At 45.6% G+C, this 22,376-nt stretch overlaps 1 protein-coding gene across 2 annotated transcripts in view; it reads right to left on the minus strand.

Annotated features, from left to right (window-relative positions):
• The window catches only part of EXOSC8 (exosome component 8), a 639,075-nt gene that overhangs the window by 132,960 nt on the left and 483,739 nt on the right, over positions 1-22,376 (minus strand). For both annotated transcript variants that reach the window (XM_069640787.1, XM_069640786.1), the window contains exon 10: positions 16,123-16,229. In XM_069640787.1, the coding sequence (XP_069496888.1) occupies positions 16,123-16,229 (107 nt within the window). The remainder of the gene's footprint in view (positions 1-16,122; positions 16,230-22,376) is intronic.

Here is a 22,376-nt window from a genome sequence, read left to right on the forward strand (position 1 = left end):
AATGCTTTCCAGTCTCACGCTGCTTCGTCCGAGTGCACTTTGTTCACCAGAGACCAGGGGTACGGCAACTTCAGGCAAGTGGCTTTGCATAGGCCCTTTGATAAATGCCTTCGCCCCCTCCCTATGACAGCTGACCATTTAGTTCAAAGGTTGGATGGCATGCCTACAACCAACACGAGGCAGGCCCAAATTATGAGTTCCCAGGGAGTTCCCATGAAATTACAGTGGTGTCAGTTTGCTCGATGTAATGGAGGGAAGCTCTCCCATCCTTTACTCCCTGTTCGAGTTTCCCGCCCTCAATTTCGCTTCTGGAATTTACCTCTGGTGATTATGGAAAGAAGATGGATTTTGGGAATCTCGTAAAAATCGAGGACATTTGTCCAATGGCTGACAGCTCGTTTCTGAACAGATCCCATTTGTTAGATCTCTGGAAACAGATTCCAGGCCTCTCAGCCATTTCTAGAGCTGATATTTTGCATGTAGATCTCCCGAATTGGTTCAGTACCACAAACTGGGTTTTGATTGAGTGTGTGTCCCCTATTGTGTCGTCCTTATTATTTCTGTGCAGGGAATGTTTAATTGGGTCTTCCGGCTGACAGTTTGTGACCAGCATTTAGCAACAGCCCATGAGGCAGTCAACTACAGGGGATCTTTGCATATCCCATCTTCTTATAATTGCACTGTTGGCCATGCGCCCACTAGGTCCAATTTGTTACCCGAGGGCGCATATATTTCAACTAATGACTGTAGGCCCAATGGTTCCACTGGGGTGGGGTTGGTGAGTATGCCATGATGCATAGAAATTGGCATTGCACCAAGTTTTTTTTTAAATAACAAATGTTATTGTTTTTACTACAACAAACATCCCATAATAAAATGCATACACACTTCACAGATTATTACCCATTGACACACGGGTCCAGGTCCTTCATTTATCATGGATCATTGCACTATGTATTCAGTGCATAATTCAGATCTACACAAGCTTTCATAGTGAAACACAATTCACTTATTATCACTCTTCCCACTTTTGCCAGATTTTGTGGGCTTTCCCAGGGCAACCCCTGGCTGCATATACCCGTTGCTCCATCGATATGCATGCGTCCACATCCGACACCCATTGGTCATATTGTGCGACAACATCTGAGCCCCGCAATTGTGCTATATTTCTTTTAGCCAGGCCAGTGGCTGTTGAAAACAACAGTTTCTCAAAGCGGGTCATTTCTCCCTCTTCCTCAACCCCCAATAGTATTGGGTACTGTTGAATTCAGGGGCATTCAAATAGAATATGAAAGAAGGTGCCCTCCTCCCGGTGAGAGCGTAAACAGTTGGGATCTGTAGTTTTGCTCCAGCGATAGAGTGCTACCTGAGGATAGTACACTCTGTGTAACACCTTCTATTGTAGAAGCCTGATCCTGGCTGATATGGCGGTTTCCCAGGGGTAAATCAGGATTATGGTCCAGTCTTCAGGCATTATTGAGCCAACATCTCTTTCCCACTCAGATTTCAAACTACAGCGTTCCGGTGTAGCAAGAGAAGAAATTGTGTTATACAGGACTGAGGTGGTTTTGACATCAACACAGTCCAGGACAATATTTATTTCTAGAGGTGTACATTCAGGCATATTGGAGAGATCTGGCAGGTGTTTGTATAGCATGTTTCAGCTGCATGTAATGATAGTGCTTAGTTGCAGGGAGATTAAAACGGGCTGATAAGTCGTCAAAGGGTACTAGTCTGCCCTCCTGTATTACATCACTGATCTTCGATATCCCAGCTGATTCCCAGCTCAGCCATTTCGGGAGCTTGCTCAGTTCAGGAAGATATTTATTCTTCCATAGAGTTTGTATCGGGGTGATTTTCCCATCCTATATGCTTATGTGTTTCCACCCAGATTAGCGTTGTGTGGGTTGTCATGGTGCGAGGAGGTGGGAGGCATATGGCCTGAAAAAGGATTTCTAGTGGGGATATTCCCTGCCTTGCAGTAATTTCTGAATGTGCGGTAATTCTGCGTTTCCATGCAGCATATCATTTATAACCGCCATTTGGCTAGCCCAATAGTAAGTTTGTAGGTGTGGGAGACCAATACCTCCTTCCCATATGGAGCATTGGAGGGTGCGCAGCGCTATTTGCGGGTGTCCTCCTCCCCATAGTAGTTTCCTGAGCGTTCGGTCTATTTTGCGGAACTCAGCAGTGGGAATGTGTAATGGGGCGTTTTGTAGGATATATAGAAAGCGAGGAAGAGCTAGCATCTTGAATAACGCTGCTCTCCCTAGTAGAGTCAAGTAATGAGACCCAGTGTCACACATCCTCTGTAAATCTGTACATGATTGGGTACAGGTTTTTGGTTACATAGTCTTCGAGATTAATAGAAATGTTTATGACTAGATATCGGAACTGCTCTGTTTCAGTTCGATATGGACAATTTTCCGGAGCGACATTTCTCGCCCCTTTGATCGGAAAAATGATTGATTTACCCCAGTTTACCTTCAATCCGCCAAACAATCCGTATCTTTCCAATATTTGTGTTACTATGGGACAGGAGTCGGCCGGATTACCTAGGTATATTAACAGGTCATCAGCGTACAGTGAGACCCTATCTTCCCAATTTTGCGCCCATCGAAAATCCGTCCATGACTGCGTGTCTCTCAGCATCACCGCTAGAGGTTCAATTGCCAATGCAAATCGCATTGCTGACAATAGGCAACCATGAGCCTCATTATGAATCCGGCGGTAACCACAGCAGTAAAACCGCCTAGTTACCGCCGGACTCGTATTACCATTCCGCCTCCGTGACTCCCGGAAATACCAGGGCATTACGACCCTGGTGTCCTGGGAATCCCGGAGGCAGAATGGTGTAAATCCCCATTCCCATTGAGTCCCATAGGACTCAATGGGAATGAGGAAGTGAAAACACCAGCACCATCTCGTGATGGTGCTGGTGTTTCCATGACCGCATGCAGGCGGGAGGTGTTCAACCCGCCAGGTCAGACCTGGCGGGAAGATCACTGCCTGCCTGCAGGACTCGGGATCGGGCGGTCCGGAATTAACAGTGGCGGCGGGTTTACTGACCTGTAATGAGGCCCCATGTCTTGTCCCTTTACCGAGCTTGATGCTCCGTGATGGCCATCCATTCACTTTCACCTCCACCTCAGGGGAGTTGTAGAGGAGTTGTACCCAACCTATAAATTGTTCCCCAAAGCCAAGACGTCGCATTATTTCCCACAGTGCCTCCCAATAGACCGAATCAAAGGCATTTTCAAAGTCAATTGCTAGTAGTGCGAGAGACTCCCGAAGGGCCGGTGCTCTCTCAAGTGCCAAGTGAAGTCTATGGGTGTTCATCCGTGTGGATCTCTTTGGCAAAAAGCCACTTTGGTCTGGATGGATCAGGGACGTTATTACTCCTTGTAGTCTATTGGCCAGTATCTGCACTGGGATTTTTGTTTCGCTAGGTATAAAAAGAAATCGGTCTATAGGAGCAACATTTGTCCGGGGGCTTGCCCTCCTTAGGTATCACTATTATGCTGGCTTTACGCAGATCCGCCGGCAGAATTCCTTGCTCTTTCGAGTGCAGGTACATGCTTCTGTCTATCTTTTTCCATACCTCAAATCGGGAAGCCGTTTGGCCCTGGGGTTTTCCCGGTTTGAAGTTGCGATATGGCTGTCGCTAGCTCCTCTTCCGTGATGTCTTTCTCAAGAAGAATTTTTTTGATTGGCGTCTAGTGAGGGGAGAGTGATCCCATCCAATACTGTGGTGTCTATGGGGGCATTAGGGGCTCTATATAACTCCGCATAATAGAATGCAAAGCTTTCTGCAATATCCTTGTCTGTTGACAGCGGTCCTGCACTTTGTTCTACTTCTAACCTGTTCTACTTCTAACCTGGTGGTATCCCTGCGTTCCAGACATGCCAACAGCTTGCCAGCCTTATCGCCAGTCTCGTACAACCTTGCTCTATTTGCTCTGTGTGCTTGTTTGGCACAGTCTAATGCTGTATTTTGTAATCGTTTTTGTGCTACGATCAGTGCTCTGTTTGCATATTGTGCTTCGGCACGCCGTACTTCAAGTTCAGCGTCCTCCACAGCTTTCCGGTGTGTTTTATTGTGTGCTGATGTCCAAGCAAGGATCTCACCTCTAAGGACTGGTTTATAAGCTTCCCAGAGCACTCCGGGATTATCTACCAACCCAGTGTTCAACTCAAAGTATGTGGATGTAGCAGTTCGTATTTGATCTACTAGGTCCGGGAACCCTAAATAGTAATTATTGAGGCACCAGGATGGGGGCAAGGGGGGCCTTTCTGTCTCAATATTCATCAGGAGGGGAGAATGATCTGAGATACCTTGGGGGAGCAGTGGTGCGTCAGCTGCTTTGTGGATGTCTGTTGCGGATAGGAAGAAATAATCTAGTCTCGAGAGTGAGGCATGCACTCCCGAGTGGTAAGAGTATTCACAGACTTTTGGGTGTAGATCTCACCATGCATCTTTTAGTCCCAATGCTGAAGTGAAGGTAGAAAATTTGGTATGAATTGTAGGGTTTCTTCCTCGTATGTGTGTGCGATCTATTTCAACATCCATGACTTCGTTGAAGTCTCCCCCTATTATCCAGGTATCTGGCGTGTTAGTGGTTTGTATGGATATAACGCGGATATGAGTGCCGGCGGTGAGTAGACCACCATTATAGCAAGGGTTTGGTTCCACATTGTGCCTTTTATGTATACAAACCTTCCCCGTGTCTTGCACTACACTGGTGATTGTAAAGGGAAGTCTCTTATGTAGTAAGATTAGTACAGCTCTCAAACCCACGGAAATTCCTGCGTGTATCACTGTGCGGTAGTTGGTTCTTTTAAAGAAGATGCATGTTGTGCCCGCTAGGTGGGTTTCAGTAAGAAGCACTATGTCAGGCGTATGTCTATTTATAAATTGTGTCACCAATCGCCTTTTAATACCACTACCCAGGCAAACCACAAACAGTGCTCCGGCCCGAACAGACCTAACACAAGGGTACCCCGAGAGGCTGTGATGTGGGCCAGTGGCAGGACTAACGAAGTGCCATTAACATCAGGCGCAAAAAACTCATGCCGAAGGGCCCAGTGAACAGCGCTCACGCCCACCAGACTAGGAACATTACCCGCACAGAAGACCGGCCAGGGGAAGGGAGATTCTGGTGGATAGTAACAAGTCTGAGGATGGCCAAAGCAAATAAGAGTGGTAAACAACAGACCAAGCTACAATTCGAGGCTGGTTCACAACCTCGACATGCCGAAACAACAGACTTATCTGAGGGCAGCAATCCACAGATCACCCACCACACCTCAACTGCATTTCACAATATGAAGGAAATGTTTAGCCAGCTGGAAAGCAGTATACAATCCCTGGATGGGAAGATGGATACGCTGACCTGCAAGGTGGACCACATGCTCGTCCGCCTGGACAAGCACGGGGAGAGACTGGAAGAGGCGGAGGGAAGGATCTCAGTGGTCAAGGACAGGATGACCACGACGTCTAGAAACTTGCAACAAATAAAGAGGACATTAAAAGAGCTCACGGAGCAGGAAGACCTAGAGTCGAGGTCCAGAAGAAACAACCTGCGAATAATTGGCATCCTGAGGCAGCCGACCAACGGAACATGGAAACCATGGTGAAGGAGACTCTAGGGGAAGCCCTAGGGCAGGAAAGCTTCTCAGACATCTTTGTGGTGGAAAGAGCACACAGCATCCCCAGCAACAGGAAGCCAGTCCCTGGAGCCCCGCCACACCCAATCATTGCAAGAATGCTGAACTATCGGATTCAGCACTGCGGAAGGCTAGGGAGAAAGGACCCCTTGCACACAAAAGAGACACAAAGATCTTCCCGGACTTCTCCGATAAAGTCCAGGCATTTTGACGCACATACATAGATGTGAAGAAAAGACTGCGGGACAGAGGCATCCGCTATGCTATGAAGCTTCAAGCCAAGCTCTGTGTGGAGCACGAGGGACGCACTTTGTTCTTCACCACCCCAGCGAAAGCCGACAAATTTCTTGAGCGGCTACCTCAGAATCCGAGACCCAGGGGGAACAATGACTGAGCCCATATCGAGATGGATGCAAACCATGGGAATCCAGGGACAACGAATTATAGAGAAGAGACGGAGGGACAGTGACAGACCTTATCGCTGAAGTGTGAAGATGCGGTTCGGCATTAGCTGCCACCCAAGCAGAAGTAAGTTGACTGTCTACATGCTAGCAAGTTGGGGATGCCAGGTGGGAGGAGGGCTGCACGGGGGAATGTTTGTTACTGACAGGTTGGGGCCGTCAGTGGGGACGGGTGTTAGCAACTGGGCAGGGACATGTCAGGAGGAAGCATCACAACACACAAGAGACCAAGGAGTGATAGTCGGGGGAGGTTCGGATCATTGGTTCAGGACACGTCTGAGACCGGGCAAAAAGGCTTGGAAAAGGGTGTATGATAACCTGAGGTATGGCTGGGTCGATTAGATACCTAACATGGAATGTACAGGGGCTGAACTGCCAGTCAAAATGCCGCAAGGTCCTGCTATATCTGCAACATCACCAAGTAGGAGTTGCGTTCCTACAGGAAATGCACCTCAAAACGGCTATCGAAGCAAATTTTGGCAAATCCTGGGGTAATGACAGACATTCCTCTTCCTACTCCTCTTACGCGAAGGGGGTGTGCACTCTTATCCACAGTACTGCAGGGTTCAAGCTAATCTCCGTAATCAGGGACGGGGAGGGGGCTGATAGTGCGGGGCACGATTCAAGGCCGCCTGTGCAGTCTGGTTAACTACTACGGGCTCAACCAAGATACAATCCCAACCCTAGAATGGCTCAACCGGCAACTGGGGGAGGCTACATCTGTGGATACAATCTGGGCAGACGACTTCAATGAGGTGATGGACCCAGCCATATATCGCACAGCAGGCCCGGTTCGGCACTCGACGAAAGGCCAAAATGAGATAGAAGGAATGGTTCATACCTGGGAGTTAGATGTGTGGAGACTAAAGAATCTGGGGGAGCGACAATACACCTTTCACTCCTCAGTCAACAACACAGCATCACGCCTGGCCTTCTTCTAGATTTCTCAGGCATTAATGGGGTCAATTAAGGACGTCACCATCTTGGCTCGCACTCTTTCAGATCATGCCCTGGTATTACTAGACATAGAACTGTCGGGGAGAGGAAACCCTGGCGATTCAAAGGGGAGGCCTTAGCGGACATGCTATCCTGTGACGATATCTGGAAGGCTATAGACACCTTCTTCGAGACTAATGTGGGCTCTGTGGAGTCGGCGGGGACCCTCTGGGAAAGCTTTAAATGCTTAATCCATATCGCTTAAGAGGTCGGAATGCTTTGACAGATTAGGCGACAGCTGGACTGCATCGAGCCTCGCTTAAGCATACTACAGACAGCCGGGACCTGGGGACCCTCGGACAACAAGCCGAAAACAAGAAACTCATGGAACAGTTCAAGACGCTAGCACACAGAGGTGAAGATGCTGGGATGGGGAGCGGCTGTGAGGCAATACGGGGAAGGGCAAACACCAGGGAGGCTACTGGCGAGGGCTGTGAGGTTGGATACACACAAGGGACGTGTCAAATCCATAATAGATGAGCAGGGAGCAGAGCGATTTGACGACGCTGGGATAACACAAGAGTTCGGCTGCTTCTATACGGACCTGTATTCATCCCATTCAAGGGCCTCCCAAGCAGAACTGGAGGACTACCGGGATCAGACGTCGCTGTATTGGTGTACGGCGGAAGATAGGGCGGGACTAAACTGTCAAAGAACGTTGGAAGAAGTGCTAACGGCTATTAAATCTCTGCCATCCGGGAAGGCCCCCGGACCTGATGGTTTTGGGGCCGAATTCTATAAGTATTATGCACCCAAGATAGGACCGTACCTTCTGCAAATGTACCACCAAAGTACCCGAGAGGGGAGACTCCCCGAATCTCTATGGGAGGCCCTTGTCGCATTTTTGCCCAAACCAGACAAGCCACTCAACGACTGCGCGTCATACAGGCCGATTTCGCTCAAACTTGGATAACAAGATATTAGCTAAGATACTGGCCTCCAGACTGGCACCCCTAATGAGTAAGAAGGTAAGAGCAGACCAGGCAGGATTCATACCACGTCGCTCCACGTCTTTTGGGATAAGGAGACTCTTTGAGTTGATCTTGGCAGTCAATCAGAAGGACAGTGTAGTGGCGGCGCCACTGCACACCACTAAAGCGTTTGATTCGGTGGAGTGGCCCTTCTTGTTTACAATCCTGCATAGAATGGGTTTGGTAGAGCAGTACATTGGACTACTATATGAGTCCCCTACGGCCAAAGTAAGCGTGAACGGCCGACTCACCCTGGGAATATCTTTAGCAAGGGTACGAGACAGGGGTGCCCCCTCTCACTGCTCTTGTTCGCCCAAGCGATAGAGCCCTTTGCAGAGAGGATTAGGGAGGCCCACATAGACAGGGGCATTGAGCTCTTCAAACACAGGGTTGTCATCTCGTTATATGCCGACTACATGGTGCTGTTCATCAGCGACCCGGAGCGAAACCTGAACCCCATTGTGGAAGATGTGGTCAGATTTGGGCTCTTCTCAGGTCTTGTGATTAACACAGCTAAATCAGTCCTTTTCCCATTAATGGAAAGTGTAGCACAATATGTCGATAAAGGGGGGTTCCAAAGGCATACCACACAAACTTGCTATCTAGGGGTTACGATAGCCTGTGATATGCCCACAATATTCAAAAGTAAATACCAGAAAGTGCTTGACCAGGCAAAGGAGGCAGCCAATATGTGCAAGAGCCTGCCACTCAACCTATATGGTAGGATCTCCCTGATCAAAAGGGTGCTGCTTCCTTGATTCCTATATGTGTTTCTCAATGTGTCTAGGATGGTTTCTACAGACTACTTCCGGGAGGTGAAATCAATAGTCACTCAATTCATTTGGGCAGGTAAGCAACCAAGTATCGTGGGATAAATTAACAGCACCAATACATCGGGGAGGGTTGCCGTTTCCTCACCTGGAAGCTCACTACACTGTAGCACAAGCTGGGTTTGCCATTTACTGGTTTGGAGGGAAAAAAGAGAGGGGACACGTAGAGATAGAAAGGGTACTAGCGGCTCCCTTCCTGCTGCAATCCAGTATTCTCACCGCCCCCGATAGGGGGCGCAGGGCTAGGAATATGGTGGAGCTCACATGCACTGCTTGGTCATGCATAGAACAGAAATCAAGGGCGGAAGTTCTCTACAGCATGGAACTGCCGGTCCTGTTCACCCCGGGCATCCCACTCACCTCGGAAAAGGGCTTTGTCAGTTTCATGCGGAAACTGGAAATACACAAATACCACGACCTGTTCCCCGACAGAAGATTCATTACATTAGACAAGGGGGAGACTCACTCCACTAGATGTTTCTATACTACAGGTTGAAAGCAACCCTCCAGAAGACGTTTGCAACCTTCCCAGAACAACCAATAGTGGCACCTATACTTGAAAGGATGATCTTCGGGGGGCAACAAAGGAGGGGGGGTCTGTCATGTACGCCATGTACCAGGAAGCCACAGACTGTGTCCCCCAGGGAGAGGTGGGAGCACTCACTGGGACATGAAATAACCGATGGGGAGTGGAAATATTGCTCTGTGGGAACTAAAATGATTGAGATAAATGCTAGATACAAATTAATACATTGGAAATATATACATCAATTCTACTACACTCATGTCCGGATTCACGACTACTTCCGCCAACTGCATCAGATGCAATGAGTTAAGGGCCGACTTCCTGCACATGGCATGGGGGTGCCCCGCAGTACACACCTTCTGGACGGCACTATATAAATAACTGTAGCAGAAATTATTGGAGAGGGATTGGAACTAAACCCCATGACCGCCCTCCTGGGATACACTAAACCTATCCCTAATGGCAGGAGATGATTAGCTGGGCTACTCCTGTTGATAGCAAAAAGAAGGGTGGCAATACACTGGAAGGGGCTAGCGTTTCCCAAGATAGAGGACTGGCATGCAGATGTGGTAAGGTTCAATGATATGGAGCCAGGATACCGGGGCCTAACGTCCTATTGCTCTGCCCCACCCAATATATGGGACCCATACATCCACTACCTGCTAAGTCAAGAGGAGGGGGAGATCTAAACACAGAAGAAGGTAACTACCTCTAACAGCTAATGCACACTCCACTCACCATAGCCTGGAAAGGAGGACAGCTTACACCCACAGCCTTACCAAGAAACCAAATACACACACGTTGGATGTATAAATGATAAGAGGGCAAACTGGTCACAAATCCAAAACCGGCATCACTCAGGGAAGCGGGTAGGATGGATGGCCTAAAGGCGAAATTAACCCCGACAAACTCATAATATCGAACTGAGATAATTGGCTGTTTTGTTTGTGCATTGACGTAAAGTTTTTTTTCTGTTTACCAAATACTAAAAAAAAGAGTTTACTTCTTTTTTTTTTTTAAGAATGTCCTCCATAAAATCAGTAGTATCAGGGAGTGTCTCTTCCGTGCAGATGATTAAAGTGGTGAGCAGTGCTTTCAAGCAGGTTGTTGTATAATAAGTGGTCATCAATAGGTGATGTACGACCACTATCTGCCGCTGTAACATCAATAATAGTGACATCTAGGTCAACCTGGTCATCCAAGTATAAATCATCAGGGTCTTGACAGGGGTCTCGTCGACGTACCAGATGTCTTGATCCGCCTGGTCAGGTTGAACGTCCCCATGCTGAGAGCCATGGGAGGCATCTATGGATGTAAGTGTGGGCGTAGGAGTTGATGAAGGAACACGTTGTCGCTGTCAGACGCAAGAGGTGGAGAAATGTTGATGTCTAAAGTCTTTTGGTGAATAGAGTACTTATCCATGAAGTTGACAAAGGAGGAAACTGTGTCCATAGTCTCTTCAAATCTCTTTTGTCTAGTTGCCAGTCTTTGGTGTGTCAGCTAAAGGGAACACAACTGCTTAGGGGTCTCCCCTTGGTGTAGGTTCATGGTCTTCCCTTGGTCTTTTCCTTTGAAGAGATAAAGACAGCAGAGAATAGCAGGAGTGGGTGTCTTATGGCTTTGGGCATTTTAAGGTGGTTTTGTGTCGAAAAATGAGTTGTGTTTTTGTTACAACTGTCCTGTGGAATCGCACTGCTGCACACTTTCAGGAATCGATACCCATGACAGCCACGGTTAAACCCGGAATCTGGACTCTCAATGTGGAGGATCCTGAGACTGTAAGCCGCGCTCTAGTTGTTCCCGCTCCTCGGACCGCGGGATTAGCTCCGCCCCCAACTTCCGGAATGGTATTTCCGGCAACAGGAACCTCTGCACTACGCGTTGCTTCTCTATTCAGAGTCGCGCTGCGCATCGTAAGTTCGCTACCTTCTTATCTGAAGTTATTCCTCTGCTGCTTTTCAGTGGATTGTTTCCTTGTAGCTTTAACCCCTTTTCTCCTTATCTTTCCGTTTCCTGAAACTCAGAGATCTCGAATTCCTTCCGAGCCCAGCGGATCAACAGGAAGTCACCTCCCTGTGTTCCCGACTGTTCTCTCTGGTAGTGTTTTGTTCTGTCTAGCTATTTGTGTTCTGTGTCTCTCACAGGGTTTCTCCCTTTAATCTTGCTTATCTATCACGTCAACATTAGATTTCAACTTCAGCCTTATTCAGTCTTCAGTTCCCTCGAGCTCAAGCCCTCCATCCGGCTCTTTACAATTCCTCCCTTGGGCTATTACCATTTGGTAAGACTCCAATTCCTACAACATTCGTTACATCTTCGTGTCTTTACTTTTTGACATATTCTAACCTCTTTAACATCATATAGGCATATTGCCAACCTTTCACATCCGATTGAAAAAGAACAGCTTAGTAGGGAATAGCTTCCTTTCTTATCCCTACCACTCTACTATATTAGATTCGGTATCTTTACTCATCTGAAATTCTATTCTGTTTCTATCAGAATCCACACTGACAAGATTCCGGTTCACAGCCCAACCAGTGTGACCCTCCACCAGCCGCTGCAGGAATCTACGCTCCCCAGCAGCACCTCACTGGATTTTTTCCCTTCGGGGCTTCCCCTGGAGATTTCACTTCACTCTAGCCTTGGGCTGGGTTGGAGAGGAGTTTTCAGGTAATTCCCTCTTGCTTCTAGTTCAAAGAGAGCTGACCATCATGGAGGTAGGTGTCATTCTCATTTGCCGAGAGATAATTTGCTTCATGTACCTTGTTAGTATAAAGTTATAACAGTTTTTTCGACAGATGTTTCAGCGTCTCTGATTCATCCGACAAATGGGATTTAGGCACGCCTGTAGCCGTTATTTTGTTTTTATCGCCTTGCGGCAAAAGCTGTTGCTGAATCACAGCAGGCATTTTTGGTGTTGGCTGGGTAGGCCGCAATGCGCCTGCTGCCGACATTTTCCGGTATCGTCGAGGAGCAGACTTGGGGTATGTGTTTAGGTGTGGGCATGCGTTCGTATTCGTCATCGCCAAAGGCTTTCCCCATAACAGCGCACTGCGACTGGCTTTCGAGGCTGGGGACTGATGCATGGGAGCCCGATGGTTGCCTCGTGGGGTCTTCTGGCTCCGAATCGGAGCCTTCGCTGTCCTGGCCTTTCTGATCTAACTCCGAGACCGTCAGTGGTTAACGATTCTGCCATCATGGCATGTGCCGCCCACCATTTCCTGCAATGCTCTAAGGATTCTGGACCTAAAGAATTTACAGGATGCGCAACTAGTCTCCTGGTGATTGTGGGGAAGGCAGTGGTTGCACACTCTTTGGGTGTGCTTCCACGGCAACTTTCTATTAGACTTTGGACAGAATTTAAATGGAGTATGCTCCATGGTGGAAAGAGAAATTAAGGGCAGCAAGACAAGAGCAGCAGAAACAGAGAATGGAGGTAGGCATTTACTGTATGGCAAATATCAGTCCACCCACTCTCCCTGCTGCTAGGCCGAAGCCTGTTGCCGGAACAATCGTCTGTTTTAGTATTCAGGGGTCTTCTGTCAAGATATAACGTAGAGCGGTAACCGTTAAAGTAGTAATGAAAGAGATATTAATTCTAAAGTAACATAACTACAGGACTCCACGAGAAACGCGACTGACAACAATGGCGGAATGAAATAATCTGAGGGACCTTGACGCGTGAGGGATCATGGCTAGAGTCGACGTCACACTAGAGATAGAATTACAAAAACGCCCAGTCGACACCCCTTTTCGAACTTTAAAAACTTCATGTGCAATACCTTGCAGCTACTACTAGATGTCGGCCTATGCAAAGCAAGTGATTCTAAGCAGATCCAAAAGACTCTGAAATATGTTTTATATTTAAGAGTGTTGTATGATAATATTACCTGCTTGATTCATTTTTATATTGTGTTTTTGGTCTACAATAAATATTTTTTTCTTGCCTAAGCAAAATCATTGTGGGCCCCCTAGTCCCAGTGACCTCTATTGAGACTTAATTTGACCACTCTCCATCGTTGCCTTGATTGGATCAGTCCCCTGTTCACTATAACTAGCATGGCCTCCTAAAATCTGTCACCAGGCCAGATTTTATAACTCTGTGTTAACAATTGCAGCGTACTTTCAAAGGGGTATCTGCATGTGAGCACCATAGCGCAATGTGGTTTCTTATGAATACCTAGCTGTGAACATAGTATTGCACAATGTACAGTAATGTAATGTTCTTTTTGAGATGTTTTAAAGCAAATGCCATTTAACACCAATTAGTAATTATAGCATCTGCTTTCTTTGTGATATCTACATATGAAAATACAAAGGGGTGCAGTAAGAACAATGGAAAGTGCTATCTTATGGATACCAATCTGTGAAACATAATTGAGAACAAGTCTGAGCTAGGCAATTCGCCTACCTAAGGATGCCGACCCTGAACACAACAGCACAATCAAGAAACAGTGCTACATGCTTTCTAAGGGACACCAAGTTATGCGCACAGTGTAGGACGGTTACATGTGATTTTACCGAACAAAGAAATTAACTTTAACTAAATATTTTGAACGAACCCACCCTCCCAACCAGTTTCCCTTCGTTTAGAATACCACCCCAACCCTCCCCACCTGTTTTAACCCCTTACCCCACCCATATATATTTAAAGAAATTTGATATTTTTTTCCGTTAAAAATGTTGTTTATTATTTTCCATTTATTAAAATCACTGCATACCTGTAGGAACTATGAAATAATGGGATATATACATGTGAGATAGGGGGAGAACTTAATAGGTACAAGGTTGAGGAATGTAATGCATTTTAAAAGGGTCAATATCTGTAGGATAAAATGTAGTGTGCTATATATTGTTTGGGGGTATATAGATCAGAGACCGCAGTAGAGAGCCTACTATAGATCCCTGCAATGCACTTTCCTATGGAGACCTTGATGCGCAACAACATAGAAGACTATATTCAACTGGTTGCAACCTGGGATAGCTGGGGCCTGGGTACTGGAAGTACAGGTCTAGGGTACAGCGGGCAACCCTTACCTGGAAATGTGGCAGAAATTGGGACCAGGGAATGGTGCAGTGCTTTATCACCCGTCGAACAAGTAAACACAATATGTAATCCTAATGGGGATGGTAGAAGGGGCAGGGGTTAAACAATGCAATAGTACAACGGTTTCAAGTAAAGTGGGGAGAGAAAAAAGGGGATACACATATAATACAGCTGCCCTTCTAATTCAAATAAAGTTACCTTAACTTGAGCAGTCCTTCCCTAACCAAGTAGGTAAACAGTTTTCTAAAGAGGTCAACCCACAGGTATGTAGCTGGCAAGACGTTTAGGAAGTCACAAAAATCCCCCTGTATATTATCTACACTGCTTAATTTGTGGGGGTGTTTGCTAGGGCTTAGCCCTCGCACTTATTTGTGAGCCCCGACACTTATTGTCTCAGACTCAGTTTCATTATGATGTGGTGTTTTGGCAGCTTTGTTATTTTACCTGGCAGTCAGGAGTAGTCACACAACAAGCAACAGTGTAAACTGGCTATGTGTCTTCCCCCCTGCTCTAGCTCATGAATCTGATCACCCACACTGGCAGTGCTTATTGTCCATTATCATGAATAAGAACGAGTTGGAAGTTGACAATGCTGGGCATTCATGCTTACCATGCCCACACACTGCTTCAGTCAGCCTGCATGACATGGTGCAGCTGGCTATCTACTGTAATAACCAGCAGCACTGCCACAGAAGGGTGTGTTGACAACAAGAGGGCATCCAGCAGCACCAGCACTGGGGCAATGCCTGCTGCCAAAAAGGAGCACCTGCCCTGAGCAAACAAGAAAATCTTGCTGCATTGTTTCACAGGAAAGTTGGTCAGTTCAGTCATTATTTTGCCTGCATTTGTCCATCAGTTTACCAAAGGAGGAAAGCATGTTTGCTCTATTTTCTAGTGCTAGGCAGTCAAATGGTTCCACTTGCCACCTATAGAACCAGAACAAATGTTAACAATGATTATGTGTTTAAAGAAGCAAATAAACAGGTTTAATTCCAAGATACAGGAGCAGCATGGAGATGCCCTCCCCGATGTGTCAAAGCAGTGCTACAAAATATTTGGGCCCTGGCACTTATTCTTCTACAAATTAAGCACATGTTTGGAAAATGAAAGGGGGTTGTTCCCGAGAGAGAGAGATAGAGAGACAGACAGACACACACACACACACAACCCCCCCCCCTGAACCCCCCCTAGAACTATGACCCTAATGATAGCGAATAGACGGCTTAAAGTACAGTCTCACCTGTTGGTGCCCATATGGTTAGATCATCTAGACCTTACATGAACCATTCTGAACTCAAAAGCAAGTACTTTCTAAAGCAAAGCAACTGTGCAATAGACAACAAGATTAACATGATAATTTCTTCAACTGCTGCCAGCAGCCTGCTGCTGCACTTTGCTAACAACTGGCATCAAACCTTCAAGTGCTTCAGAGTGCAATAGAAAACACAGATTCTTGCTGCAGTCTATGCTTATATAGCAGGCATTCATCAATAGGGCAGTGTTCTCCCGCTCATCACATACCAGGAAAGGTGTTCTGGCTGGAAATATTACAGGCTTTCTGACTGTCCCCCATAGAGGTGAGCTACATAGCCTCTGCTTTGCTGGAGGAAGATGCATTTTGTACCTGGTTTATGAACAGAGCACAGTCTCTTTTCTTCATCAATCACAATGGTAATTGCACCTGTGGCCAGATTTTCTTCTTCTCCAGTAGGATCAACAATTAGTAACGTGCTTCAAGAAACAAGAAAAAAACACAAATGAATTTGATATTGTTAGCATGTATTATATACAACTTGATGTCTTTACGAAAATAATCTTTCAATATTGTAATGCATATCCATGGTTTACAGCACTGAAAACATGTTTGCCCCGAAAACTATTCCTGCAACCAGCCTGCTGTCTGGGAAGTTTATGCAGTATGTCAGGATAGGGTGACTTCTCGCAAGCATGTAAACTTTTTCAGAATGCCGACTTGCTGGCAATTCTTGTCCGGACCAGTTAAAGGAAGGACATGTTAGGACAAAATCTCTCATCTCTGAATTCAGGCAGTGAGAGGCATTGATGCACAATACAGCAGCTGGGTTTCCACTCGACCTTAACCTGGCTCAGTTAGTTGTGGTGACGCCACACAGTCAAGGGCAACACTAGGAGTGGAGCAGGGCAGTTCAAGATACAGTCCAACGTATATAACATTCAATAAGGTAACGTCCACACAAATAGGTTACTAAGAATAATACATTATTTTCTGTGAAGAGAAGACAAATGTTGTGCTGGGTAGTAAATTCTCCGAGAGAGTATTTCAGTCAGGGCCCAAACAGTTAGGGTCACTAGCAATGCCCAAAGTCAAACAGATACTTTGTGTACCAGGAATGGCCGTCAGTACCCTAGAGGCGCTCAGGATCTGTGCTCACTGAATCCAAGAGTTAGTCTAACAAAGGAATAAGTGGGAGGGACAGACCAGCATCTGAATGGCTAAAATACTGGTCCTGATAGACACAATGTTGAGCATGGGTCATCTACGTTAAAGTTTGGGCCTAAACTCACAGGCCGGCTTCTTGCCGTGAGTGAGGTAAAGACAGCTGGTCCTGGCAGCTATCAAAAGTCAGCTGTGGTAGTCCAGTTCTCTGGCTGGGCTCCAAATGTGCTGCTGGTGACAAAAGGTCAGCTTGTAAAGCAGATGACTGAAGAACGTATTCATTCAGAGAGATGAAAAACGACTAACACTAGGGCATGGGCTATTGCTTGTGCCATTCGGGTACATGGAAGAGGCAGTAAAAGTAATCATTTTACTATTATTCCGCAAACCTTGTGTCTTCTTAACAATAGTAGTGAGGCTCTGTTCATTATCAGGGTGGCCAGTGCTCCATACTCTGTTGTGCCCACGCAGAGATGTCGGCGTGACTTTCTCTGAAAGCAGAGGGTCTTTGAGACTTGCAACCAAACTGTCCCCTCTGGGGGTAAGGAAACGGATTGCCCATTCTTTAGTACACTAGGAACTAGGGTGCCCTCAAATGCTGGCAGAGCTTTGCTGTGAAACTGGTCCTGGCAAGATGCAGGGTAGTAGGGCTTCCTCACTGCCCGCTTCAGTATCAGGCCATCTTGGTATAGAACAGACTGACAGGTAGTCCTCTCCAACTTCCAGGGTTCTAATAGGCAAATGACAACGATCCAGGATGTGGTGGGCATCAAGGAATTCCTGGAATGGATGGTCTGTCGTAGCACTTGCTTAATAATTTTGAAGCACAAAGACAGCAACACATGTGACTGTAGCTATCTAGTACCGAAGGAAGCCATGCCAGGGAGGCCAAATTAAATGCACTGGGAATAGAAGGGTTGACTCGAGGCCTTGCGGGCCGCAAACCTGACAGGTTTTCTGGATATCGCTCATTAATATTGGCACATGTCAGCAAGCATACAAACAATTGCATGGTCATTTTGAATACCAACCAGATAGACTGGAAAGACAAAGATTGTACAAGTTCCCTTGTATGAAATGTTTATTGGAGGAAAGTTGGAACAAACATTGCCACCAGCCAAGAGATATTAGTGAAGAAGTTGAAAGGCAAAAATTGAACAAGTCTCCATATATGAAATGTCAGTTTGGGGAAAATTGAAACAAGTATTGCCAAAAGATACTAGTGAAGAGGTTGACAGAACGTGAACAAATCTCCATATATGAGATATCAATATGGGGGAAGTTGAGACAAGTAGTATTTAAGTCAAAAGTGAAGGAGTGCAACTGTGTTATACTTCGAGAGTGAACATTGTAGAAGGACCTGGTGAACAAAACACATCAGGCAGCGAACCCTTTTCGGAGAAAGATACCTAGCAAGAGAGTACACCAGGGGATCTGCCAGATCCATAGGGGGGAGGGGGATTCCTGGCAGGGTAGTACACCAGGTAATCCATAAAGCCTATGAAAGAAAGAGACACAGTGAAAGATACCTGGGAGAAGAGTATACCAGGAAACCATTTTCTGAACAGTAGTTTGAAAGAGACATTTTTGCCAGCATGTAATTTGTGAAAAACAGAAATGTTTCCATCCTTTAAAAGCTGAAGAGACTTCTTTTGCTATTCTCCAAAACAGTGTTGCGGGAAAGACATTCCTACTATTTCTGAGAAATCATTGTTTGGGAAAAGACACTTTTTCCCATCCTTAAGAAAGTGCTTTAGGAAAGAGACATCCTTAACAAAACTCAGACTTTAAGAATGACACAGTGGTTATCCTACCTGAAACAATCCAGTGGAAGAGAACCCCTCCTGGATTCAAGGATTATTTATTGAACTTATTGAACTTTCATACTTCAGAACATTTACCTTGCACTTTTGATTGTTTAAGTGTGAGGGTCAGATATAGTTTTGGACACAAGGACTGTTTTCATAATTTTGACAACAAGACTCAGACTGATCTTTAGCTTTAGTTTCCTAGGTAAGTTAAATCTCTTTAGGATAGGGACAGAAAGGCCTTTATCCAATCCTTTTTAATTAATAAAATGTCTGATGTTGAAAACATTACAACGTTGTGTCCGCTTCTCATTTCTGACCCCTCACAGTGACCTGAAAATCCGCCTTATTTCCATCTCTCAAAACCTAGTTGTGCAAACCTGATAGTGTCTGGTCAAAGAGTAGCATATAAGGTCAGTGATGGGTTGTACACATTGGAGAGCACACACTGTTAGGTTGAAGGCTAAGCTGTGGCACTGGCTTCTGCACCCAAACAATTTTGCTAAAAGTGAAGGTTCATCCATCCCATCTCACTAAATGTGTTACTTTATTTCATGCCAATAGAGAACTTAAACCTCTCAGGGTGGCGTGCCCAAAAGTTATCCTGTGTTGCTTGGGCATGTAACACTGCTCAGTTCACTGTGAGAACCCCAAAAGATGATGGCAGTCGGGAACCTTGGTAAATAACAAAAGCTTACATTCATTAACTGTTAGGACAGATTTTCTCTTTTGCACATTTCCCTATAATGATTTCAACGGTACACCCTACATTTTGATTATTTTTTAACCTGTCCTGACTTTTTAAAGGAAAGTAAAGCTTTCAGCTTCACTTGCCTTGCTTTCTGCTCACTGTTATGGGGAAAATGACTAGGCCAACAAATCGTCCTATAGTACGCACACCAAATTCAATGGGTTGCTTTATGATAGATACTCCAAGAGGTGTTTCAAGGTAATGTGAAATGATTTGGGGTGGAGGGAAGAATTACGCAACTCTGGCACACAAAGCTGCTCCTAGAACAGAAAGACAATATAGTGTCCTAAAGTGATGTACACTCCCATCCCCTGCATCACTTCGATACTGATCCAAATTAGTCCAAATGTAGTTACATTTTCAGTACATTACAAAAGTCGACAAGAAATACTTCAGAATTCAAATCACAATGTGTCTATACTTATTAGTAATTTAAAAAGGAAACAAAGTGAGCTCAATGCGTTTCGGGTTCAACCCTTTGTCAGGAGCAAAATTCTGTTTGGGAAATTATAAATCTTCAAACTTCAGAAGTCATCTAAAGAATAAGGTAGAACCGAAAGAAAAGATAGATCATTGTTAAACATTACATTTTTTACATGTGTGTTAGAACTAAAGAAGTTGACAAAAACTCAAGTAGTTAATGTTCAACTTTCAATCACCTGGGTGACTTAGTTGGGAATTGTGTCCTCAAGAGGTCTTCTCCTGGGACCCCTAAAGAAAAATAAAGATCCTGTTTTCAATTTGTCTCCCCACCTAATACTAAGACAATATTAAAGAAAGAGTGTGTGTTGTATTCCCCAATTATGTTCTAAACCAACAAGTTTAGATATACATAGAGATATAAGGGAGTGACCTACCTTTTAAAATTAGTAAAAAAGTCTTCAATTGTGTATCATTCGACTCAATTTAATTCAGGGCATAGTGTTACAACAGCAGCTGTGTAAATCTGCAATGAGTATGGTAACATTTGGATAATTTACAATCTCTCTACTGTAAATAAAATCCAGAATTAATCTGAATAGGTGGTCACTCACCCACAGTCTTTGTGATGAGAGGGCAGTTCAATATTGGATGTACAAATAATAGGCTTCTGAGATCTTACCATTTGTTGCGTGATCTAGTATCAACTCAATAACCTAATGGGTTTTCATAAGGGAGAAAATAGCACTAGAAAATTGGTCAAACATACGTTTAATGAGTTACGAATAGTAGAGAACATGGATTTATGCTCCAAATAATGCTTTAATCTCACCTCAAATGGAGCACAAATTGTACTCTGGGCTTTTGTTCTGTGATCTAGTGCAGCTACTAATTGAGATTCTGGCTGTGGTGAACAATCTCAATGGAGATGGTCATCCAGAGTGTGGATCTGTGAAAGATCTACAGAACCCCTCAGTGTTTCAGTAAATATTGGCCAAGTGTGCTTATTGCTTATTCGAGTTCTAACTATATGGCTATTTTGGCCTCTTAGCATTTGTGTCCAAGTGTAACAGTGTTTAGAGTTCCAACAGCAGTCACTCTGCAGACCCAAAAGAACCACCAATATACTGTGTCATCAGATGTACACACGCAAGAGCATGACGACATCGGATGATGTTACATTGGTCAACATTGCGCGCTCTGTTGATCAAATGTAGCTGTATGACAATTAGTATCTCAGCATCACTTTCCTTGCCTTGTTTTGGGGAAACTAAGTAGTCACCCAGACTGTCAGTTCTGAAAACCTTTTCTCTTTGTAATTCTTGTATTTTGGTAACTGCACACAACGCCTTAACGTGCAGTGCGATGGGGATGCTTAGTATCCCCATAACTTATAATCTCTTGGGTTTTTGTCACTTTTGATATGTGCCTAAAACTAGCTGGTGGCAGCAGTAACATTTTTACTGTTTGTATTTTATTTTATTCCTGCACGGTCATGTTTACTGCGAAAGGTCTACTAAAGGTGGCTAGCACCTCAGGGTAGCAGTTACATGAGGTTTTTTGCTTGTTCTTTGGCCATATTGTATTTTGGCTTTCTTCCCGTCATCGAAGGCCAGGAGATCCCATGTAAGGTCATGTGCTTGCCCAGGAAAGCTGCATTTGCAGGCTAGTGAGCCTTTGTGTGTGTGAGCCCATGGGAAGGGGTCTGGGACTGTCTGTCTAAGTCCACATCCCTTTGTGCCAGTGTGTGTGGTGGCATCAATGGATGTGGGTGGATGTGAAACCAGTGGCTGTTTGAATCTGGCAGATTCTTTCCATTGGTGAGCTTGGACTTGCTTCCAGCTCCAATTCTGGATAAGAGGAGGCCTTGTGCAGCCATTTCTCAGATCTACGCTGTAGCCAAGAATCCTATAACGAAGAGCAGCCCACTGATGACCCAAGGATGACTTCTGAGGTCGACCATCTCCTTCTCCAGTGACTGGCCTGGAGAAGCCATGATCCTTTGCAAGCTATCAGAAGAACCTGGTCGCTGCTTCAACCCTTGGACTAGTGGGACATTCCAGTCAATGCCTACTTGAGGTATCATGCCCCAAGAGCCTTCGCAAGTATCACTGTTCTGCTCAACGGACTGGCCATCCGCTCTTGGGCCACCTCGCCAGAGACATTGCTGTTCCGTGTTGAAGCCCAGAACAGTGTAGCCAGCGTGATGAATTGCAGGACTCAGTCACTTCTCCCCCGGGGGGGAGCTTTCCTTTTGAGGCTAGGGAATTGTGCCAGCTATGCAATATTCCCCCCTAGGGGTGGCGGTAAGCGGGTCCTCAGGGGGAGAGACTCTCCTCTTGGGAAGAAGGACTTACGTTCTGCAGAGGAAATCCCTTAAGCCCTTTCTCTCTTGAGCCAGCAGTAATATCAGGGCTTAAGAAAGATTCAGCAGATCATGCCACCGTTTGCTACTGTAACACAAGTTCAAAGATTCAACCTGA

Source organism: Ambystoma mexicanum, chromosome 7q (assembly GCF_040938575.1).
Source record: "Ambystoma mexicanum isolate Mex_15411 chromosome 7q, UKY_AmexF1_1, whole genome shotgun sequence".
In the NCBI taxonomy this organism is placed as follows: Eukaryota; Metazoa; Chordata; class Amphibia; order Caudata; family Ambystomatidae; genus Ambystoma; species Ambystoma mexicanum.